Genomic DNA, 25,684 nt, shown 5'->3' with positions numbered 1-25,684 from the left:
TCAAGGACAGGGGTGTGTGCATAACAAAAGGCACTTGCATTTAGTGCTGCCTGTGGAAAAGTCACACCCTTCACAGTGGTTCAAAAGATGCCTGAAGTTATATATTTATTGTTTTGATTATGTCTATTTCTGAGAGAATGAGACCATTGTACCAATCGCACTGAGACATTTCAAATGATATCAAACATGATAGATAAAGTCACTTAGGTTAATCTAGAACATTCAAACATTGAAATGACCATATGTGTGAGTTGGGGTGGTTGAAGCCGAGTTTCAGCAGACTCAGATGCAAATGCAGCAGGAATTGGTTTTTCCCGCATTCCCACCTGCTGGGTTGTGGTCAACAGTCTCTGTTTTCAGCTCATGTTTTGAATTGTCAAAGACATCAAAAATATTTGCAATATTTCAATTCTTACATGGGCTTATTTTTGTGATGAAGAAACCCACAGTAATGATAATAAATGAGTGGATTGTGACAGATCCACAGATGCTTTCAGATTTGTGCTCATCATCTATAAGATTTATCCTTTCTCTTTTTTTATTACAGGTTTTTACAATTGTTTTGCCACAAATTTCAGAACTTTGGTGTCAATTTTCAAAAGTCTAGACACAAAATTCACAACCTTTGCCAAAATTGTACATTTTTGCAAAACTTTTAACTCTTTTTTCAAATGCTTGGATACAACACACACAAGTCAAACATACTTTATTCATTGAACTAAGATCACCTTTTCAATATAACACAATTAAACTTCAAATTGATCCCATTTCAAAATGTAACTCAAACATTACATTTGAAATAACCATGTATTAATTTACTTCACGTGATGTTATTATCAACTGATACAAGCACTCAAAATGATGAATAACTGCTGCATTATTGTTGATGTGGGGAAACTGATGTACAATATTACATGTTTAGATGATGAAATAATCAGGATAGATCAAATGACATCAGTTACCACAGAAGATGACCCAACTGAACTACATTATCTATAGATGTCATCTTTATTCATCCTTAGTCCATATTTATGGTTTCTTTGTTCTGTGTACCACTTTTACAGACAATGTTTATATATTTGACATCACTGTAAGAAAGCCCAGTCACAGCAGACCAATGTCAGGCCTGGATTTACATTGACAGAAGGTTCTTTCCAAGATTTCTGAGTAATGAAAACACCACTGAAATGTAGAGGAGAACCCGTGACCAAATCCACAAGACCAGACTGATGGTAACACAAAATCCCAAAATAGAAATCTGATATATAGAAATATATGCAAATTACATATGTGACATAATAGTTCATATGAATTTTACATATATAAAATATGTTACACATGTCAAAATATTGCCATTTGTTAAAATATTAGAATTACAAATATGTACATATATGTTACGTATATATATATGATCCATTATGTTATATATTTTACCCCTACAAATATATATATATATATATATATATATATGATATGGTTGAAAAAAATATAAACAATGATTTTTTTTCACTATTTTGACAAATTTTTGACTATTATGACATTTTATAATAATGTAATTTGCAGATGGGACCATATATCATGCCATTATTCAGCTTTCTATATGGGGACGTGAAGTGAGAAAAAAAATACAGTAAACCTACATTATGATGGAATGAATAAAACTAGTTCAGTATATCCACTGTCTGCACTGTTTCCCTTTACACTTATAGACCATAATGAAACCTGTATCATATATTTTAAACAACAATATTTAATGATTGTTAATGATTGTTTATTGAAGCGATGTACATCTTGTGTGCAGCTGGTGATCTAAAGTAGTGTTCCTGTAGTATTTGTATTATAAAAGGATTATGTGAATCAATGATCCTACAAATGCAAGACTTCTTTAAGGGAATGAATGCTGTATGCAGAACACTGGAGAGTGTTAAAAGTAGTGACTGTTTAGGATTTTGTGTCTAGAGTTTTTTTAATTGATATCAGGGTTCTGAAACTTGTGGCAAAACAATTGGAAAAAAAACTGTAACACATAATGAAGATCAAGGGCAAACAAATAAATGATGAGCTTAGAGAGTTTTAATTCATTTTAACATACAGAGATGAACATTTGTAGAAAATACATTTTAAGGTGTTTTTAAAAAGTGTTAAATTACTTTAAAACGGAAAAACAAATCGCCAATAGGTGGCAGCAAGAGACCTCTTTAATCGAGTGAAGCTTTAAGTGATTCATTCAGCCACGAATCACTGATTCAGTGACTCGCCCGACTCTATACAGAGTCCTGAACCATTCGTGTAAGGAAACGCCACTGTGTATTATTCAGAGATGGCCAACTGTTCTGCTGTTTATTTTATTATTATCATTGTAATGATTTTACTATTATTAATGAGAAAATAACGCGGAAGTTTTTAGCGCCTCGTCACGTGATCGTCAACATCCATGGCAACGGTTCTTTTTGTGTTGTTTTGAACTTCGCTCATTGGCATCTGATCTCGGCGTCCTTCGTGGCTACTGATTCCCAGATTATTGATATTATTGATTGTTGGATACATCGATTGATCGTCTGCTTCTCCCATCATTCAGGTTTGACCCTTGTTATCACACTGTGGTTTGTATTCAGTATGTCTTGTGTTCATTACAGGTTTCAGAGTCGACTCTCCTACGACTCGCTCCAGTTTGAGGGCCTCAACATCACTGCGGGAGAGCTGAAGCGGCAGATCATGAGGCGCGAGAGGCTGAATTTCTGCCAGCTGAAGATCAGCAAAGCCCAAACTGATGAAGGTGAGATGAGGAAAAGCCACTTAAACTATAATACACTAACATTAGATGTGTTATCAGACAGACTTGTAGAAGCTGTGATTTATTATCATGACTCTGATGGTGACATATAGTGATGTTTTGAGTGTTTTAAAATGCTAATGGCACTCAAAGTATACTATGGTAAATGATTATTAATATATAAACTTTATTTTGCTGTCAGAATACACAGATGATGATGCTCTCATCCCCAAAAACACATCTGTCATCATCAGACGGGTCCCTGCTGCTGGACTGAAGTCATCAAACAGAAGATTTGTTGGGTAAGTCATGTGAAATAAGCGCAATCGTCCTCTGATAGATGTTATATCAAGAGTTTGAGTCTGTCTGTGGTGTTTTAGTCACACAAGCTCCTTTGTTTTGCAGACATCAAGCTGGACCATCAGCTAAATCTTCTCAAACAGGTGATTCTTCACTCCTCTCACTGGAGCAGCTGTTGAAGGTATTGAACAAATGATTAATTCACCCCACTGTGCTGCTCTGTATTGAACTGCAGTGTTTGCATTTGAGGAGTCATAATGACATGTAGTGCAGAATATCAATACTCAGTGTAAAACACCCCCCCCCCCCACACACACACACACAGCTTCTTAAACAGACCAGTAAAATAAAATTCTAATGTGCAAATGCCTGTGAAACAGACTGAGAATTTGGCTGAGGCAAAGGCATCAGAGGAGGACAAGCTAAAAGCGGTGATGTACCAGTCCAGTCTGTGCTACTACTCCAGCAGGTGAGCGTTCAGACACTGACAGGTTTGGTTTGTGAGAAATGTTAGAGCTGATTCTCATGGTTCTGATGTTCCTCAGTGAGGCCATGACACTGCTTGGGCTTCTTCCACCCAACTATGTCTGCTTTCACTGTGGGATCCCAGGACACCACATTAGGCACTGCCCCTCTAAAGGGGTAACTGGGTTTTCTAAGCTTATGGTTGCTGTGAACTTGAGCTCTCGTCTCCATCAGTCAGATTGTTTGCTCTGTCGTTTGACTGTCACTCATGAATTCACAGGGCAGCAGCTCTGCTCCACACAAGCGCATCCGGAGGAGCACAGGGATTCCCCGCAGCTTCCTGTTGGAGGTGGACGACCCAAACCGAAAGGGAGTCATGATGGACGGCAGCGGCAAATACGTCATTCCCATCATAGACGCGTGAGTAAACTGTACTTGGCATTGCAGCATGTTTTAGTGTTTGTGAAAATCTCACATTATGTCTGCTTGTGTGTGTTTGCGCTCGATCTGTTCAGTGAGGCCTATGCTGCTGAGAAGAAAAAGAGGCCGTCCTTCTCCTGCCAGACCAAGCCGCTGCCCTCCTCTTCCTCAGCTGGTGCAGCATCTTCAGTCCAGGACGCCAGAGGGAAACGTTCCCGCTCCCCATCTTCACCAGAGACGCACGGCGACCAGAAGAGACCCCGTCATTGAGAGACCTTCACCCAAGAGACCTGGAGCCGACGTGAGCACAGTGTATATATTGTACATAGTTTATGAACAAAACTGAATAAAGATTTTAGCAGCATAAACTGTGGACTGGTTGACCTTCACACAATACAGAAACACAAAAGAAAATGATCGACACATTAAGATAGAAATGATGAACAAACATGCTGCGGGAGAACCAGTGTGCTGTCCTGCTCACAATCTAAAACTTTTAGTTAAAGTTTATTTCAGAGGTGCTTCAGGGAAACTTTTTCTTATGAAAGGCCAAAAACTAAACTCGTCTGAGGGTGGTGAGCTGGAGGTAAATCTACCAAACTGTAAAATTGTCAATGTAATTTCCAAATTTATTATTATTATTCATTATATAATTTACATGATTCACTGAATACTGTAATTTACAACATTTCAAATTCTTTAATTGTATTAATAATTATACATTTTATAATGAATGAAAGTCTTACAATAAAACATGAACAATCCCATTTATAACACCTAAAATACACTTTGCCTTCGCTTGCTGATGTCTTCTGTAATGTCTGCTCTCCTTCAAGTGACTATTATTTTATTTGATTCATTCACAACATTTCATTGAAACATTTAATTTCAGTTTGTTTATTTTTGTATCTCAACAGTTAAAAAATAAAGTTATGTTGGATTAGAAATGACAATCTCTGTTAAAGACTTTCCCCCAAAACTCCCCATCATTCTCCCTCTCTTCTCAGATGGGATGGGGGGCCAAATCAAAGGTTACCGTGGATCCACTTTGGCCCACGGGCCCTAGTTTGGGCATCTCTGGTTTACACCGATGACATGCTCATCTAATCAATCCTGGCCAAACAAAATGTTGCAGCTCATCTGGTCTTCAATGATCCCAAGAGAGCCCACGTCACACCTCTCTTACCTCTCCACTTACACTGGCTGTCAGCTGAAGGTTCAAAACATCTCCACTTGCTACTTGCTACACTTGCCCCTGTGTCCAGAAGTGAGCACTGCCTCTTAGAACCATGCCATCAAGGATTTGGGGGTGTTTAACCCTTTTGTGCTGTTGGTGAAGTTTTGGTCCACTCTGGGCTGATTTTGAGGCTTAATTTACCAACAACTTTCTCTGTGGTTCAGCAAATGGGATGATTTTTGGTGACAAAGTCTTGTTGACACATATTTTGGGAAAATACTTTTAGAATTTTTTAAAAACTCAACAATACACTCTGAGCAAATTTATCACCCTTTCATTGTGTTCATGGCTGTTTTTGCCCAAATGATTTCCATTATTTTTAAATGCAACGTCATGACAGCGTATAATCATGCATTCTTGATTGTTGGTGGTTTTTCCTGTTGGGAAGAGGTAAGATTTGTGATTTTTGCTGGTGATCATCAGTTACAGTTCAAAAAAGCTTGATTTCTTGCTTTTATTTGGTGTTTAGTGAGTGTGTGAGGTTGTAAGAGAGACTTTTACACACATATATTGATGTGTAGGAGAAAATACAAAATAGGCACCTCAGCTGTCAGAACATAGTAAACATAGTAAGTGTACTTATGCATGTACTCTATAAATTGCAGTTTTACTCCACAGAACTCCATATAAAAATCAGACACGCTTTTGTACGGGGCAATGTAAAGTATTTAATGGTGCCAACTGATGATCAACAGTAAAAATGAAATTTGACCTCTTCCTAAGTGGGAACCCACTAACCAGAGTTGGTGCTGGTCAAAAGGAGACCCTAAGATAATTTTTACTGCGGTGCTTCAGCAGAGAAACAAAAACACACAAACATATGTATTTAAATGTGTATTCATTTATTATATATAAAAATATGCATATAAACACGCAACATTAAATGTTTCATAAAATAACAGTTTACGTCAAACACTGACATGTCTTCTGCAGAAGGATTCCTAATTGCAAACATTTACAAAGGTTGTCATAAAACCCTGTCTGAAGCTGTAGAGATAGACGGTCCTCGGTGCTGCATGCTGTATCTGTAACGGTCAGCTGCTGGGCCCGGTTTTTCAAAAGGTTTAATCCGGATCAAATTGATCCAGATTTAGTAATTCTGTTTTTGCGATCCTTGATCACGTAATCCAGCTTACTTTTTGAGCCAGTTTTTCAAAGCAACATCGAATTGGATCAATCTGATCCGGATAGGAACTTTTCAGGATCACTAAATCTGGATTACCAGTGCTCAAACAGGATAGGAAATCATTATCCAGATTTTTTGGATCAAAATGATCCAGATCCTACAAAAAAGATCTGGAAAACCCAAACTAAAGGTTTGATCTGGATCAAAACCAAGATTAGATTACGTGATCTAATCCGATTATGTAATTCGTTTTTTCTTTTAAAAAAACAATTTTCAAGATTTGATCCAATCCCTTATCCAAAATCCTAGTGGATTACTTTTAAAAAACCAGGCCCTGGGCCCGTTTTTTCAAAAGGTTTAATCCGGATCAAATTTATCCAGATTTAGTAATTCTGTTTTTGCGATCCGTGATCACGTAATCCAGCTTACATTTTGAGCCAGTTTTTCAGAGCAACATCGAATTGGATCAAACTGATCCGGATAGGAACTTTTCAGGATCACTAAATCTGGATTACCAGTGCTCAAACAGGATAAGAAATCACAATGTAGAACTATAGATATGTAAAGAGCGACAAGTAGAATAGCCAGCGTGGGGTCAACATAACTTTATTTTTTTTAAATGAAAACTTAATAAATATTAAATTAATAATAATAATAAATAAGAAAAACAAGAAAAACAACACCGCATCCTCTTCCAGCATTCCACTCATCTGAGACCTAAAACACTGTACATTGAGGATATTTATAATAAGTTTCAAATATAGATGTAAATAAAAAAAAGACTTAATGTCAAAAACTCCACAATAATCTCAGACTTCCTCATCTGATGTGGAGAGAGCAGCTTGTCTGAGCGTAGCTTTTAGGAGGCGGATCTCATGTCCTTGGCCTTGGTTTGCTGCAGTTTGGTCAGAGTCAGTTGTTCCCCCGCCAGACGAAGCTGTGCTTCTGCCCTTTCAGTCTCTTTTTGCAATTGTTGAAAGAGATTTAAAAAATCAGTCATTGCCATTCTTTGCATTTTTTGTTTATTCTGTAATCATTGCATGCATCACTAATAAATATTCTAAAAAGAAAAATATTTTTCATTGTGATGAATATATATATCAATTAGAGACAAAATAAAATTGATTGTTTTTGGTCAATTTTCACAGCTGTTTGGGGGATTATTTTATGAGGCCAAACTCTTTCTACGTTGCTGGAGGCCTATACTGAAAGGCTAAATACATTAAAGCCAATAATCACTATAGCCTGACGGATGAACAAATAAAATTAAAACCTTATGAATAAATAGTATATATCGTAAGATACTGCATGATCCAAAAATAGTATTATTTAATACATTTTTTAAGTTTTCATTACATTTTAGGCATGAAATCCACGCTAAATCCACCCTTCTGATGGGATCAGTTTAATCCAGGTTTTTTGGATCAAAGTGATCCAGATCCTACAAAAAAGGTCTGAAAAACCCAAACTAAAGGTTTGATCCGGATCAAAACCAAGATTAGATTACGTGATCTAATCCGATTAGGTAATCCGTTTTTTTCTATTGATAAACCCATTTTCAAGATTTGATCCAATCCCTTATCCAAAATCCTAGTGGATTACTTTTGAAAAACCGGGCCCTGGGCCCGGTTTTTCAAAAGGTTTAATCCGCATCAAATTGATCTGGATTTAGTAATCCTGTTTTTGCGATCCGTGATAACGTAATCCAGCTTACTTTTTGAGCCAGTTTTTCAAAGCAACATCGGATTGGATCAATCTGATCCGGATAGGAACTTTTCAGGATCACTAAATCTGGATTACCAGTGCTCAATCCCAATGTAGATAAATAGATAGGCCTGTGTAAAGAGCAACAAGTAGAATAGCCAGTTTGGGGTAGATATAACTTTATTTTTATTTAAAATGAAAACTAAGAAAATTTAATAAATAATAAAATAATAATAATAAATAATAAAAACAAGAAAAACCCCACCCCATCCTCTTCCAGCAGTCCGCTCATCTGAGACCTACAACACTGTACATTGAGGATATTTATAACAAGTTTCAAATATAGATGTAGATAAAAAAAAAGACTTAATGTCAAAAACTCCACAATAATTTCAGACTTCCTCATCTGATGTGGAGAGAGCAGCTTGTCTGAGCGTACCCTTTAGGAGGCGGATCTGAAGTCTGGCCTTGGTTTGCTGCAGTTTGGAGTCAGTTGTTCCTCTGCCAGATGAAGCTGTGCTTCTGCCCTTTCAGTCTCTTTTTGCAATTGTTGAAAGAGATTTCTAAAATCAGTCATTGCCATTCTTTGCACTTTTTTTTTTTTTGGTTATTCTGTAATCATTGCATGCATCACTAATAAATATTCTAAAAACAAAAATATTTTCCATTGTGATGAATATAGATATCAATTATTGACAATAAAATGTATTGATTTGGTCAATTTTCACAGCTGTTTGGGGGATTATTTTATTGGGCCAAGCTATTTCTACTTTGCTGGAGGCCTATACTGAAAGGCTGAATACGTTAAAGCCAATAATCACTATAGCCTGATGGATGAACAAATAAAATTAAAACCTTATGAATCAATAGTATATCTCGTAAGATAATGTGTGATCCAAAAATATCCAAATCTTACAAAAAAGGTCTGAAAAACCCAAAGTAAAGGTTTGATCCGGATCAAAACCAAGATTAGATTACGTGATCTAATCCGATTAGGTAATCCGTTTTTTCCTTTGAAAAACCCATTTTCAAGATTTGATCCAATTCCTTATCCAAAATCCTAGTGGATTACTTTTGAAAAACCGGGCCCAGGTGTCAATTTTCAAAACTCTAGATACAAAATTCACAACCATTGCTAAAATTGCTAATTTTTTTGCAAAACCCTTAACTCTTTTTTCAAATGCTTGGATAAAACACACACAAGTCAAAAATACTTTGTTCATTGAACTCAGATCACCTTTTCAATATAACACAATTAAACTTCAAACTGATCCCATTTCAAAATGCAACTCAAACATTACAATTGAAATAACCATGTATTCATTTACTTCACATGATGTTATTATCAACTGATACAAGCACTCAAAATTATAATTAACTGTTGCATTACTCTGGATGTATGGAAACTTTTGTACAATATTACATGTTTAGATGATGAAATAATCAGGATAGATCAAATGACATCAGTTACCACAGAAGATGACCCAACTGAACTACATTATCTATAGATGACATCTTTATTCATCCTTAATTTTTTATATTTATGGTTACTTTGTTCCATGTACCACTTTTACAGACAATGTTTTCATATCTGACATTACTGTATGTATGTGAGAAAGCCCAATCACAGCAATATCAGGCCTGGATTCACATTGACAGAAGGTTGTTTCCAAGATTTTTGACTTATGAAAACACCACTGTGATGTAGAGGAGAACCAAACCCACAAGACCAGAAAGATGGAAACCCAGATCCTAAAATAGAAATCTGATATATAGAAATATATGCAAATTACACATGTGACATAATAGTTCATAAGAATTTTACATATATAAAATGTCATACATGTCAAAATATTGCCATTTTTTACAGTTTTTCTTGTTTGCTTTGACCTGGTTAAAGAAACAAGGTTCCACTTCATTTTCATTTTCACAATCCCAGCAGAGCAGAAGACAGGTCTTGCAAATTTGTAAACCTTTTCTCATTGGGTTGACACATTTTCCTTAGCATTTTTCAAAACAGTTAACACAGATGTCATTCAAGCAGTCCAAACTCCATTGTTTTAGCTATGGTAACCAAACAGAGACCATCTATTCCTAACCATTAGACACTACCAAGATCAGTTTGAATTCACTGAAGCAGCGATTTGAAACTCCTACACTCAAGTCTTCAATTAGCAATCAGTCTGCAAACCTTATATAAATGGTGGAAGGTCTGTGTTGTTCTGTGCCAGCATGGATGGAGGAGGTCAATTGTGGCTATATGTCCTATACTCCCAAAAGATTTGACTGTACATTGGTTTAAATGTGTTTAATATTTACAGTATTTTATTATTTTTGTCTGTTTTTACAGTATTTTAGTTTTCAGCCACAGTTTGAAAATTGTCATGAATTCAATATAAATTTAATCAAAGCATTTCTTATTCTGGATCCAATTCTTTGCAAAAAGGCAAACTTGACGGCCCAAATAGAAAGACAACAAATGGCATTGGCAATAGGCTACAATGACAATCAATGGTGGTGCACTGACTTCTATATTTTGTATTTTGTTGTCCATTGTGTAATGATTAATTCAAAGAGCTCATATATTTGTTTGCAAGTTGTGTTGTTTGAAGGTAAAACTAGCTTTTGTTTCATATTTTAAATGTTTTGACACGATATGTGCCTTTTGCAAGCAAAATGTGTCATTTTGACCATGAGTGCTGCTGTTTAGGCCTGTGTGTCTACTGTTTTGAAAAGGTGGAGTTTCAGTTGACAACTGCATCCAAGCAATCGAGAAAAACTGTGACTATTAGAATTACAAATATAAACATGTATGTTACGTATATATATATATATATAAATATGATCTATTATGTTATATATTTTACCCCTAAAAATATTTTACCTATAATTTTACCTATATTATGACATTTTATAATAATGTAATTTGCACATGTTGCCATATATCAGCTTTCTATATGGGGATGTGCAGTGAGGAAAACATTACAGTAAACCTACATTATGATGGAATGAATAAAACTAGATCAGTATATCCACTGTCTGCACCGTTCCCTCTACACTTATGTATAAACCATCATGAAACCTGTATCATATATTTTAAACAACAATATTTAATGATTATTAATGATTGTTTATTGAAACAATATGCATTTTGTGTGCTGGTGATCTAAAGTTGTGTTCCTGTAGTATTTGTATGATAATAGGATTATGTGAACCAATGATCCTGCTAATGCAAGACTTCCTTAAGGAAATGAATGCAGCATGCAGAGTTTTGAACACTGGAGAGTCTGTGTTAGTAACTGTTCAGAGTTTTGTGTCTAGAGTTTTGAAAATTGACATCAGGGTTCTGAAATTTGTGGCAAAATGATTGAAAAATACTGTAAAAGAACGGTAGTCAAGCACTTTTCATATGTATTTGAATTACTTTATAATGTGGAGTTAATTCAAGCCTTTCTGCAATGATGAGTCACACACAATGTCATTACAAAGTTCCTGTGCGCACACAGACACACACACATATGCGTTTTAAAGCTGATTTATACTTCTGCATCAAGTTTACGTGTATGGAGTATGGACACTGACGCTGACCTCTCAAAAAATAAAACTATATATCACGACAATGCGTATCGCAAACTCTGTGAATGGTCAGCTTGGTAGAGCTGAGATGTGTGGTCAGGGCTGAGAGCCATGGGAGAGTGTTTACAGGTGTTGAATCCGGTGAAGGAGCTCCATATGAAAACTTTTGTTTTGTGTTTGCCTTATGATTAAAGTTGTTGCACATTCCCTGGTTCCCGACTATGAATGAGTGAGTTTGAGCTACAGTATGTTGCATTAACAAGCAGAAACTCAACACAAAGGAACAAGGAAAACCTGTTGCCAGCTAGCATTTTGGAAGTGTTATTGCAGAGCAACACTAACAGAACACAGAAGTTTAAGTGCATGGCTTCACGCAAGGCATGTGCCATAGGTCACGGTGATAACTTGTTGCAGAAGTATAAATCAGCCTGAACTTTTCACTGTTTTTGACAGAAATGTGACAGTGAAACCCCTATATGACTGTTCATGTCTGTACACGATAAATGATTCTGTGTGCCTTATAGTGGGGGAGAGCGGGGACGAAAGTAACACTGGACGAAAGTAACAAAGGCCAGATAACATTGGCTTTCCAAGCTATGACAGCATATTCAGCCCGTTACTGTAACAGCAGGGCAGGAGTGGGACTTCTTTTCAGCCCTGCAGTTTCAAGCCTTTGACCGGCCCACCTCTGTTCACGACTGACTATATAAAATAAGGTCATTTGCAATTCAGTTTCTAAAGACACTATCACGTCTTTTTCAAGGAAACAGCTGCTTTAGAACTTCAAATGTTTTTCATAAATATGAGAAGATTAAAGGGTAGCTAAATCTCCAAAGCTATACTTTAAACATCACATTGTCCCTTCCTGCAATATCTGAAAATATATTCTGTGCAAAATTATTTATAGATATGCAGTCTTTTGTAACGGTGGTCACACAAAAAATCTAAATAAAATATGTACACCCACATAAGTAACCCAAACAGTATTATATTGTCCTCCTAACACTAAAAATGAAATAATAATAATAAAAATAACACTTTACTCAGGAGAGGTTAGAGCAGCAGCATCACAACACAACATGCTGACCACTGGACCACAATGTAGCTGTTATGTTGGTGAGTTTGGAAGAATAAATAAGTATTGCGCTGGTATCTGCAAGACTCTTTTAACCACAGTATTACTTTCTATTGAAGGCTTAATCTTTTCACCCCTTTTTTATATTTCTGATCAAGTTATGTCAGATTTAATAATGTAGTGAATCATCTGATTTTCATTGAGCAGGTGTAATATTCATTAATATTAATTATTCAAATTCTTTTTTTCACTAAGGTGCCGCTGTTTAAGGTCGAATGCTAAATGATCATCATTAACCTGCCGGCTGCGTCTTGCTGCCTGCGAGAAAATAAATAAAAAGAGTGAGGCTATGGTCAAATAAATAAATGAAAAAAGTGCGACTGCTGAGAGTGCAAGCAGCTAGGGACACCGGCCCTCGCGGCCAAAAAACTTTCCCGGTGCTCCCGATTAGCCAATCCGGGCCTGTGTAACAGGTATAGAAATAATAGTTCACTTTTCTTTATAGAATTACACAAAATGTGTGTTTTACCTGAAGTGTTTATTAAGTATACCTGCTCCTTTAAATTTCTAAGAAAGCTTAAGTTTTTTAATTTCCTGTTCTGCACCCGCCTCCTCCTTTTCTGTACTGACTGCACATGGGGGAGGTGGGTGTCTGCAGCTCTAATTGATCTTAAATCATATTTACTTGACTTTTGAAGCCAGTTTTTATGTTTCAATATTATGTATAACTTTCTTTTTCACATATTTCACATAGTTCGTTATTTTTGTGTTTTTACTTTAATTGAGGTTTTGATTTATATTTGTCTGATTGAAGCATGTAAAAGTGATGAGGGCGAAGACACACTGTAAAATCTGTGCTTTTGTTTACATCAGGAGTGATTAAAGAGCCGTCACAACTGCTGATACCTGTCTGGTTATTCCCACAATAAAAAGAAAACACAATGCAGAACCCTTGATGGAGCTGCCAAATATCAGATGATGGGTTCAAAGTAACAATGTGTAAATTATGTTTAAAGTGAAATTCATTCAATCATTCATTTTCATTTCGGCTTAGTCGCTTTATTAATCGGGGGTCACCACAGCGGAATGAACCGCCAGTTTTTCCAGCATAAGTTTTACGCAGAGGATGCCCTCCCATGTTGCAACCCATTACTGGAAAACACCCATACACTACAGACAATTTAGCTTACCCAATTCACCTATACCGCATGTCTTTGGACTTGTGGGGTAAACCAGACCAACCAGTGAAAACCCACACCAACTCGGGGAGAACTAAAGTGAAATTCTTCTATAATTTTTTTAAATACCACCCGATATTGATAGACCACACTTATGAGTTAGTAACCACAGCAAAACATATTTCTGTCTAAAACATCATCTTTTCAAAATATACTCATGAAATTGAGACAATTTCTGTGTTTCTGTTTACAAATAAAATGTCTAATCTACAAATAAACTTTTATTCATTCATTTATTTTCTTTTCAGCTTAGTCCCGTTGGTTTACCACAGCGGAATGAACCCCCAACTTATCCAGCATGTGTTTAGCAGATGCCCTTCCAGCTGCAACCCATCACTCGAGAAAACTAAACTTTTAGTTATTTCTAATTATTAACACACAGCCATGTCATTCATCTCAAAACCTTTATTGCTTCTTTTTTACTGTTAGAAAGATATATCAGAGTAAAAACAACTAGTGTAAAAGTCTGCGTCTCTCTGTGTCGCTCAGGCTGCACTGCAGTGTCTATTCACAGGCGCGATCCTACTACTGATCAGCACGGGGGATTTGACCTGCTCCGTCTCCGACCTGGGCCGGTTCACCCCTCCTTAAACGACCTGGTGGTCCCGAGCTCCCCCAGGAGAACCATATCGATACCGAACTTAACGCGGACACCCGATCAACATAGTCCACTGCAGCCCAGAAGCCCTGAGCTCAAGCGATCCGCAGCCTCAGCCTCCCAGTAGCTCAAGTACACCCGTCTGCAGCCCGCAGATCGGGGCGGGGCTGAATACGGGGCGGAGCTGAATGTGCAGCCCCGCCCATAAATGGGCGGGACTAAACATGTCACTCCGCCTACAAGTCTTTCATTGGTTCACGGAAACAGACGTTGATGTAATGTATGCTTTCGATTCCGGTTTTCATCTCTGCATGGTAAGTACACATCTTCTGTCATGTAAATGGTCAAATTATAGTGCAGTACACCTCACGTATTATGTGTCATTTATTTAATTAAAGGCCTTTAAGGAGATATGAAGTTTTAAAGCCTTAAAAAAAAGTTTTCTGTGTTAGGGTTGGTGTTTTCCAGGTTGATCGTACAGTTGGTGGTTTTATTCACTTAGAAGAATAATGTAAACTTTAAAGAGTTTTGAGCAAAACAGTCCATCACATGAAGTTTATTAATATCAAAGATAACAAAATATATTTTTCTTTGTGGCATGTTCTCTAATTTATATACTCTGGTAATGTTAATGCTAAATATGTACAATATAAAACTTGATTCTTAACTTACTGATCTATACTACATTCTGTTTGCAGATCATTGGCATTGATATATAGTCATCACTATGATTCCTTAGGAGCATATTCTCTGTTTTATTTTATTTTACCTCAGTTCTTTCTCTCTTTTTGTTTTAATAGATTTGTTTATTTAATAATTTTTATTTTTATTTACACCATGTTCTCTTTTTTTTGTTTACTTTATAACCCATGCATGAAACTTATGCAAAGGGGAATGTGAGGAGGGGGCATGCCTAGTACAAACATATTTAATTCTTTGAGTTTAACTTTAATATACTGTATGTTAAGCGACATGTTGATGATTGTTGGTTATTTTGTACAGATGCCGCCTGAGATCCTGCAGTGGATCCTACTGAGAGTTGTCACACAGGATGGTGATGGGACATTTCTGCAACTCTCACTGACATCCAGGACCTTCTGAGCCATTGTCATTCATTCATTCATTTTCTTGTCGGTTTTGTCCCTTTATTAATTCAGAGTCACAACAGCGGAATGAACCGCCAACTTATCCAGCAGGTTTTTACGCAGCGGATGCCCTTCCAGCCGCAACCCATCTCTGGGAAACATCCACACACACATTCACACACACACTCATACACTACAGACAATTTAGCCTACCCAATTCACCTGTACCGCATGTCTTTGGATTGTGGGGGAAACCGGAGCACCTGGAGAAAACCCACGCGAAGGCAGGGAGAACATGCAAACTCCACACAGAAACGCCAACTGAGCCGAGGTTCGAATCAGCGACCCAGCAACGTTCTTGCTGTGAGGTGACAGCACTACCTACTGCGCCACTGCCTCGCCGAGCCATTGTCAGTAATCCAAAATTCAAGAAGCAGGGTGTGTGTGTGTGTGTGTGTGTGTGTCTGTGTACACATGATAAAGAGTACAGAATATGCCAAGCACTTTTTACTGCAGATTGTTACTTTAATGCTGTGGTGTAATTTCCCTGTAAAAAATATATAATTGTTTTTATGTTTATTAAAGATAATAATCACATACTGCTGTATCTTAAATTATTATTAATATTTTCTATAAATTGTCAGACTTCCTTTTGTACGTGTGCATGTGCATACACAGATGTTCTGTAGGTGAGACATCTGACATCTACAAAACACAGATCTGCCAGATTTTTACTTGAACCGAGAAAGAGGGACTTTATTGACTGTATTGCTTTGTGTTGGTGTTTTTACTGAAGATGAAGTTGGTATTTATTTATCAGGATTTGTCAAATAAAAATATCAGAAGTTTACACGAGTGCTGCACTTATTAATGTCAAATTTATTTTCATTAATTTGTTTCCTGATAGATAAGTAATAAATAAAACTGGCCGTTTGTGCCACACTATTAATATAATATTAAGTGTATTTAATATTCTAATTAAATGAAATAGAATAACAATGTTGTTCGTGACTCTTAATAACCAAACAAAATCATTATAAAAAATATTTTTAAAGATCTACAGTGCAGAAATGGATCCAGAAGGGTTGTTAGAAAGGTTGTTAGTGGTATTAAAGTATTTACCCTGTATTTACAAATAATACAAAAAAAAAACCAAGAAGACTGCATTTTAATTCAGTAGTATTAGATTATGAAATTATTAGTAACTTATTAATTAAATTGTAGAACAGATATTAAAACCACCCAGTAGGTGGCAGCAGAGCACTGTCTTCATTCAAATGGAGAAACTGAACAAAACTTTAATGGATTAGTAAATAATAAATAATGAAATTGATTGCATCCATAGATGACACACCATGTAATATGAAAAAAATTAATAAAAAATTTTACTCATGCTGGAACATTTACATATAACAGATAATATATGTTTATATTCATAGCAGCGTCAAAGTAAAAATAAATCCATTATATGATGAAATAATCTGATTTAATAAGTAAAAAGGTTACAAACATATACTTCCCTTAATAAATAATAGCTTATCCCTGCTCTTAATAAAACTCAAAGCAGTGCAGTATTGAAAGAGAAACAATTGGACACATGCCCAATATTTTTAATAGTATAATTTTAATATTTTCAATTGTAAAATTTCCAGAGAACTCTCCCATTCAAAGGGAAAAAATTAAACTGAACTAAAAGCACTGCATTTTCATTTATTTATTTTTTCAGACTCCACCTTTATTTGCTGTAAATATGCAATATGCATTTGCATTTTGAAGCAAAATAATAAACCATTAAAATATCAGAACTAAAATCACTGCGTTTCTGAAGTGACACCATTGTGAAAAGAGTCTTTTGAGTCTTTTGTAATATTTTTTAGCAGGAAAAATACCATTATGAAATTCACATAACTGTTAACATAATTAACATATAAAACACTCATCAAGAATGCCCACTTTTGTGCATTTTTGTGTTTATTAACAATAAAAACAATATTTAAGAAATTGTACATGCATTTCCTGTTTACTGACACCACGTAGTGGGCATTCACTCTATTGCGTTTCCACTAACCAATGAAATTACAGGTGGGCGTGGCTGAACATGCAGCCCCGCCCCACATTCATCCCCGCCCAGATCTGCGGGCTGCAGACAGGGGCTTCTTGGATTACAGGCGCGCGCCACTGAACCCGGCGAGAGCTGAGAGAATCAGAGCTGTGGAGAATCTGATCATCACAGCGACCTCTAGTGGAGGAAAAATTAATGATGAATAAAAACTGACTTCATAGCCTTATGACATTAGATAATAATAAACAGCAGTATGATCACAAATAAAAAAATTACAGTAATTAGTATCAACATAATATTTTTGAACTAAAGATTATTATACCATATTTATTAGCCTTTACAACTCATTTTATGAGTGCCACAACATTCTGTTTTCTGTATCAACTGATAAATTGTAATAAATACTGTAGTATACTTTAGTTTTTTTTACTACAGTAAAAGTGGTTTATTGTATCATAATACATATAGCTGTAGAAAACATATTACAGAATGGGTGATTTGTTTATATTAGGTGTGCATCTGCATAAAACATTACAAACAATCTACGAGCAGAGATAAATACAATATAAAATTCTGAAATAAAATGAACAGAGCTTTGTTGTTTTTCAACGAGTCAAACAGTATTCAGGTACAGTAATGTAATAATCAAATGTAAAATAATACTGCTATTGTCTTCATTTTTTTAATTAAATAAAATGATTTGCTATTAAAATGACAAATTATGCAATTTATTAGACCTGAAGCTTTTACAGTCGCAGGCCTCAGAAACACACGCAAACGCTAAATTATAATCCAGACTCAACATGAAGTTTCATAAACTAATTTCGAGAGGAGCACGTGATATGATTGTGCACCGCTGGCCACTCATCCGTAATCAGTAATAATCCAATCAGAATGATCCTAGCTTAGTATAAATGGATCACTTTCTCCCCATTGCACTATCTTCATTTTGGAAGAATGCTTCCCGCTACAAACGCTCCAGCATTTAAACTACGCTTCAGCATCATTCAACCTTCTGGCATGGAAGAACAAACAAACAATCAACAACAACAACAACTTCTCCAACCAGAACCCCGCTCTCCCCTAAACTCCAGCAGCTGCCTCGCCAGCAATCGAGCCAGAATCCCCGCAAGAAGCCGGCATATCAACTCTTCCATCTTCTACTTCATCTGCCCTTCACTACACAAGCCACAACTTCGTCTAAACTTATGACGCCGGCGATTCAAGCCACCGGAGAGAAGCCGAACTCACAGATCACCTAACGCTAACGGTCCACTTTCGGTAACGTGCATGCTTTAAAGGGAAGTCTGGCGAGATCAGCGTGAATAGAACGCTTTAAATGAAGAACTCACCTCTCAGCCTCCCGCTGGTCAGCAGATCCATAACATTCTGACAGCTGAAATAGTTCGAAGGCAAATGACCAGGCAATCTAATCCATAAACATTATTCCATAACCCCTTCATTCGTCGATATACATCCATGAAAAGGTGCACTGATATCCAAACCAGCTGCTGGTGAGAGTGGAGCCATACTTTGACGCATAAACATTGTAGCGATCTGATCTACAAAATGGCCGCCGGCATTTGCACTCTGAACTCTTGACCGTGACTCCAAGGAGCCAATAGCTTAAAGGGGAAGTATCACCATCCAATAAGCTTTCCAAAACTGGAGACGGTCCCGCCTTCTCTCCCGACAAATTCATGAATGGAATGCGTGCAGAGACTTTGATTCCAGCCAAATAATCATGTTGAGATTATAGACATGTTACTTATCATGGATGGAGTAAAGCCATGATAAACATTACATTCACACAGTTCCTATTAAGTGGCAACATCGTTTTTTAAGTTTGATGTAGGCAGTTGATATATTTACATTTTATTAATAATTATATATACATATATTAAAAAAAAAAAAAAAAAAGTAAATAAAATTCTGAAATGAATATTACCCAGCAAGTGATAGACAACCTACACATCAAGCAGTAACCCTTTTGTATCACGCCAATTGTGACTCTCATATCAATACACCTGAATGTCAGTCAGTCTATAATGACAGTAAGAAAACAATTTCCTGCTCGACTGCAACAAACAAGAGGAGGACATTTCTGGCCATGGAGTAGCTTTTCATACTTATACTTTGTGTTAAATACATTCGAGTTTTAAAAACTTCTATATCAGTAAGGGGTTTAAACTCCACTCCATCATCATCTCACCAGCTCTCCAAGAGGTTTCCTGGACTTCCAGCATAGAAACGCCCCATACGCTCAGTTCTCCTTCTAATTACCACCCTGCAGGAGGACAAATGCCCACTTCTACAACCCTGGCACATTGTGACATTAAGTATTGGAACATGCATTAACAAAGGCGCTTCCATTCACAATCATCCATACACTTATGAAGACTCCTCCCACGAATATCAGCCAATACAATTAATCATGTCTGCTGTACATGTGCCATGTTGCTAAGATTTCATTTCTAATTCTCTCTTGTTTTCCATTTTAGAGTTCAAGACTGCCAGCTCCTGAAACTGCCCTCATTCAACCCATCACACTCTTCATCCATTCCTAATGCATTTACACTCTTCGCAAAGATACTTTCTGCCTATACAGCCCACACCCTTGATACCATATTCACATATACCCCCCCCCCCCCCATTTACTCTTCATATCACTATTGACAATATTTAGCACTCCAATGCTGACTATCATTTGTACTTCCGCTATAGCAGAGTCGCTCCGCCGAGCCTCATTCTCCTTCTGCACCCCCCCCCCCTTCTTCCCATTTATAGATGACACAACCGCCCTGTCACACGATTCTGATTTAAGAGATGCTTATAGCAGTTCTTTGCTCCACAGGTATCCCCCAGATCAACTCTCAGTCACTCTTACACAGGGTGTCTCCGGAGTATCAGAAGGTGTTGGGGGCTGATAAGTCAATATAGAGGAGTTTGAGGGCTTAAAGTATTAGAAAGTCTTAGATTCCTTTACAAGGTAATACATTATTGTTGAACAAGGTATCATCGTATGCTAAAGTTTGACTATTCAAGCCGTGAATATCAGGATACTAGGTAGTTACGTAATCAGTAAAATTCTACTAAGGTTTGACAGCTTGCCGCTTGTTTACTGCAACACTATCAGTCTGCAGCTCTATAGGTGACAACCTGTCGAATCGGCTAGATTTTAATATACATGTGTCTGTATTCGAATGTTTAGTTGGATTCATTTGTTACATTTTAATATTTAGTAAATATTCCGTAAGATAAATCTCGCCAGCTTTTTTGATTGAAAATGGTGATAAGGTCTTTAATTGTGTGGGAAAAGTATTAAAGGTGTTGAATTACTTCTCTTATTCCTGTATGCTATGTTTCAGAATATGAGCAGCCATCACAGAAGTACAAAGGGCAGCAACAAATCCAGATCCTAGAAAGGTGGTCACCTGATGCCTTCAAGACATGCGTCCTAGCCACTGGCCCCCCAAAGAAGCCCAGATGGCTCTTGTCAGCCATAATCCCACATCCACTCAAGGGCGAGGGTGTGACCCAGCCACCTTCTTCTTTTTCTTCCTTCTAGCCTGAGTAACACTCAGTTTCCTCCCCCAGCCACATAGGTAATTGGAGTTTCATCCAAGCCCCCCGTCACCCCGCCACCCTGGCCGTTTCCGCTGGAGTCTTCACAGCCCCCTCCCATTTCCCGACTCCTGCCGGACCCCGCCCCCCCCTAAAGCTCTGACTTCCGCAGAAGTGTTACCCCGAGCTACGACCCCCGCAGGGGTCGTCTCACCGTCCCTTCCAGGCCTTAGCAATCTTTATTTATATATATATATATATATATATATATATATATATATATATATATATATATATATATATATATATATATATATATATATCTATATACACCTGTACATAGATATATATTTATAATAGCGCTGTCACTCCCCCGCTCCATCTCCTAACGGAGTGTTCCTCGAGCACCTAACTTATCCCGTCACCCTCTAACAGGAGTCTTCACTGTCCAAATCCCCTTTCCCAGACTCCTGCTAGAGTAGGCCAGCTTGCCCTGTTCCCCGGGCGCCGATCCCCGCAGGGGTCAGTCACTGCCCCCCCCCAGGCCACTGAAACTCATTATATATGTATATCTATGGACTTTCGTTTATAGATATATATTTATATAGAGCGCTGTCACTCCCCGCTCCATCTCCAGTCGGAGTGTTCCACGAGCATCGACTCCAGCAAGAGTCTGGCCAAACTTGCCACTCACCCTCTAGCAGAAATCTCCACCGCCCAAATCACACTTCACGATTTCTGCTAGAGATGGCAAAATAAAAAATTGCTGCACCCAACTCCCGCAGCACCCATTCTGACTCAGAAGTCTCCTGATCACCCCCTCCAGGCCTTAAATTATCCCATTTTATATATATATATATATATATATATATATATATATATATATATATTTATATACTCTCTCATATATACATATATATTTATATATAGCGCTGCCACTTCCCTGCTCTATCTCTGTTTGGAGTGTTCCTCGAGCATTTTTGACTCTTAATGAGCCAACCCCGCCCACCCCTTATGGCCCCCCTTCACTAGTCTCCACCCAACCCCCTCCCCCGCTCTGACTTCCACAGGAGTCAGTTTCAAACTTTGCTCCAACTGGAGCCCCCTACTCTTTCTTCATTCCTTAATAACTATATCCAGCAGCCGGATATAGTAAAAACTTTCTAGCTTTTTGGGGGAAATTCTTTGAAATACTCGGCTGCTGTCCCGAGCTAGAGGCATTTTTTTGGGGAGCAATCGAGACCTACCTGCTCTCGGTTCTCCTGATATGCTTCTAGACCGGGCGGGAGCCCTGGGCTCAAATATCTCCGAGCTCAGGGTTCTCTCCCGGGACAGCATGCCAAACCTGCTATAAGTGCCAAGCATATCTAAGTGGGAACTCTTGAAGTGAAGTTTCATAAACTAATTTCGAGAGGAGCACGTGATATGATTGTGCACCGCTGGCCACTCATCCGTAATCAGTAATAATCCAATTAGAATGATCCTAGCTTAGTATAAATGGATCACTTTCTCCCCATTGCACTATCTTCATTTTGGAAGAATCCCCCCTTCCACCCCATCTCCTCCTTTTTCTCCCCTTCTAAAGGGGGAGCGATCGAGACCTACCTGATCTCGGTTCTCCTGATATGCTTCTAGACCGGGCGGGAGCCCTGGGCTCAAATATCTCCGAGCTCAGGGTTCTCTCCCGGGACAGCATGCCAAACCTGCTATAAGTGCCAAACATATCTAAGTGGGAACTCTTGAACTTGTATTTCTTGTGATGTGACTATTGTGAATGATCATTGATGCTGAAATAATGCTCTGGGATAATTTATGTGAGCTAAGGGATAATTGACCCAAAAATGTTAATTCATAATCGTCACAATCATATTCATGCGGTGAACTATCCATTTAAGATTGTGCAAACAGTGAACCTCTGTAAAAGTAAAGCTTTAATGTTTTAATTTTCCACTTAAATACCAGTTCCTCATCTAACATTCATTCATGCAGTGAATAACTATCATTAACTGAGTTACATATTTATTATTCAGTTTACTCTTACTCATCCACTAACTGTGGTGTCAGATGCGGTTTTGACCTCCATCAGTGTTTTTAACATCTATAAGACTCGACAGAATCTCACACAATCTGTGGCATAAATTGATAGACTGTTTCAGCTTTAGCAGCACATCATGCTGAATTACTGATCCTGAGCTGAACATTGTTTATACAAGTACCACAAGTTATTTAATCTGGTCTAAAGACTAAAAAGCTGTTTAATATTAAAGATAAAAGGTAAACTAAAACCACTTTGTCCTCTCTGACACTAAATATGTTTTTAGCTGTTTTATGATTAAAAAATTATGTTTGTGATTATTAATCTGCAACCAACAACCTGCAGTATTTTATAATATGGTGGCCTTTAGCGTCATTGTGCAATATATGAACTGTGGATTACACTAGAGGCCACATCCGCATCTGACACCATATTTAGTGACTAAAAAAGTGTTGATTCAATTAGTGAATGAATGAATGAATAAATGAGATACTCACTGAATGAGTGAATGTTAGTCGCTGAACTGCTTTTCTGTTGTCATTTAAAAGCTTTTCATTTCCTGATGAACTGTGGCCTATTTGACGAGATGTTTCGCTGTTAAACGGCAAATCATAAATAATTTAGTTATGAAAATATTGTTTCTATATGTATTAATCATTATATATATAATATATATGAGTCACTGGGCGTTGCAGGCACTGTTATTCAATGGTTCAGATCTTACCTCTCTGACAGGTCATTCAGGGTGTCTTGGAGGGGAAAAGTGTCCAACCTACAGCATCTAAACACTGGGGTACCTCAAGGCTCTGTTCTTGGGCCACTTCTCTTCTCCATCTACACGACATCTGTAGGACCAGTCATTCAGAAACATGGATTCTCCTACCACTGCTATGCTGATGATACCCAACTATACCTCTCTTTTCACCCTGATGATCCCTCGGTTCCAGCTCGCATCTCAGCCTGCCTGTCGGACATTTCACACTGGATGAAAGATCCTCATCTTCAGCTTAACCTCACGAAAACAGAAATGCTTGGAGTCTCTTCCAACCCGACTCTGCACCACAGTTGCCTTTAAATAGCACAACATTGTGATTAACTATTCAGTACAATAAACTTTACTATGTGGTTCTAAAATACTATAGTATTTAGTTTAAATAACTATATTTTATTTGGGACCGTACTGCTGTTTATTTTTATCCAAACAGTGCCATAAGACCAATAAAAAGTCAACTTTACTTCATCATTTATCATTTTCTCTATTAGAGTTCGCTGTGATGATCAGATTCTCCACAGCTCTGATTCTCTCAGCTCTCGCCGGGTTCAGTGGCGCGCGCCTGTAATCCAAGCTACTGGGAGGCTGAGGCTGCGGATTGCTTGAGCTCAGGGCTTCTGGGCTGCAGTGGACTATGTTGATCAGGTGTCCACACTAAGCTCGGTATCGATATGGTGCTCTTGGGGGAGCTTGGGACCACCAGGACGTGTAATGAGGGGTGAACCGGCCCAGGTCGGAGACGAAGCAGGTCAAATCCCCCGTGCTGATCAGTAGTGGGATCACACCTGAGAATAGACACTGCAGTGCAGCCTGAGTGACACAGAGAGACGCAGACTTTTTCTTCCAGGAGCACTTACACATACAAAAAAAGAGGAGAAATACTACTTAATCTCTTTCCCTAATTTTTTATTGTTCTGACCATTCTAGATTTAAAGGGTCATCATAACTGCATTATAACAGGCTTCATCAGGCAGTAAATCTTTTGGACTCTTAAAATGTTCTTTTGATTATCAGAAACAATAAATATCACACACTTCTGATCACTTCTACATTCACTGTAATCCACTGCCACAATCACACACACACACACACACACACACACACACACACACACACACACCCACACACACACACACACACACACACACACACACATTGCTGTATAATAAAGCTTTGAACTAAACTTTGGATTTGGATGAGGCAACTTTAATATTTTATTGATTTTAACACATAATGAAGATCGAAGGCAAACATGAAGGGATTTACATTATAAACGCATAAAGAAATGATGAGCTTAGAGAGTTTTAAATCATTTTTAACACACGGAAATAAACTTTTGTAGAAAATAAATTTGAAGGAGCTTTAAAAAAAAGTGTTAAATTACTTTAAAAACGAAAAAACAAATCGCCACTAGGTGGCAGCAAGAGACCGCTTTAATCGAGTGAAGCTTTGAGTGATTCATTCAGCACGAATCACTGATTCATTGACTCGCCCGACTCTTTACAAAGGCCAGAATCATTCGTGTAAGGAAACGCCACTGTGTTTTATTTAGAGATGTCCAACTGTTCTGCTGTTTATTTTATTATTATCATAGTAATGATTTCACTATTATTTATGAGAAAATAACGCGAAAGTTTTTCAGCGCCTCGTCACG

At 37.6% G+C, this 25,684-nt stretch overlaps 2 protein-coding genes and 2 non-coding genes across 4 annotated transcripts in view; 3 read left to right on the top strand and 1 right to left on the bottom strand.

Moving 5' to 3' along the window:
• The window catches only part of zgc:174354, a 90,216-nt gene that overhangs the window by 32,076 nt on the left and 32,456 nt on the right, over positions 1-25,684 (top strand). The window lies entirely within an intron of this gene.
• Positions 6-4,002, top strand: LOC141376551 (E3 ubiquitin-protein ligase RBBP6-like). The gene is made up of 5 exons (XM_087273457.1): positions 6-2,776; positions 2,976-3,075; positions 3,179-3,254; positions 3,454-3,542; positions 3,819-4,002. Exons 1-5 carry the CDS (start codon positions 2,617-2,619, stop codon positions 3,916-3,918), a joined length of 525 nt encoding a protein of 174 aa, XP_087129583.1. The 5' UTR covers positions 6-2,616; the 3' UTR covers positions 3,919-4,002.
• Positions 14,375-14,661, bottom strand: LOC147834716 (signal recognition particle RNA). Its single transcript, XR_015503179.1, has one exon.
• LOC147834715 (signal recognition particle RNA) lies at positions 24,572-24,869 on the top strand. Its single transcript, XR_015503155.1, has one exon.

The sequence above is a fragment of the Danio rerio genome, chromosome 11 (assembly GCF_052040795.2).
Source record: "Danio rerio strain M-AB ecotype USA chromosome 11, GRCz13ab, whole genome shotgun sequence".
NCBI classification, from domain to species: domain Eukaryota; kingdom Metazoa; phylum Chordata; class Actinopteri; order Cypriniformes; family Danionidae; genus Danio; species Danio rerio.
This window is presented reverse-complemented; position numbering and strand designations above follow the sequence as displayed.

Bases quoted from the DNA above. Each gene is read 5' to 3' on its own strand.
- LOC141376551 (XM_087273457.1), top strand. From the start codon at position 2,617: ATGTCTTGTGTTCATTACAGGTTTCAGAGTCGACTCTCCTACGACTCG. The intron at 2,777-2,975 runs GTGAGATGAGGA...TTTTGCTGTCAG, and splicing joins CAAAGCCCAAACTGATGAAG to AATACACAGATGATGATGCT. The intron at 3,543-3,818 runs GTGAGCGTTCAG...ATGAATTCACAG, and splicing joins CTGTGCTACTACTCCAGCAG to GGCAGCAGCTCTGCTCCACA.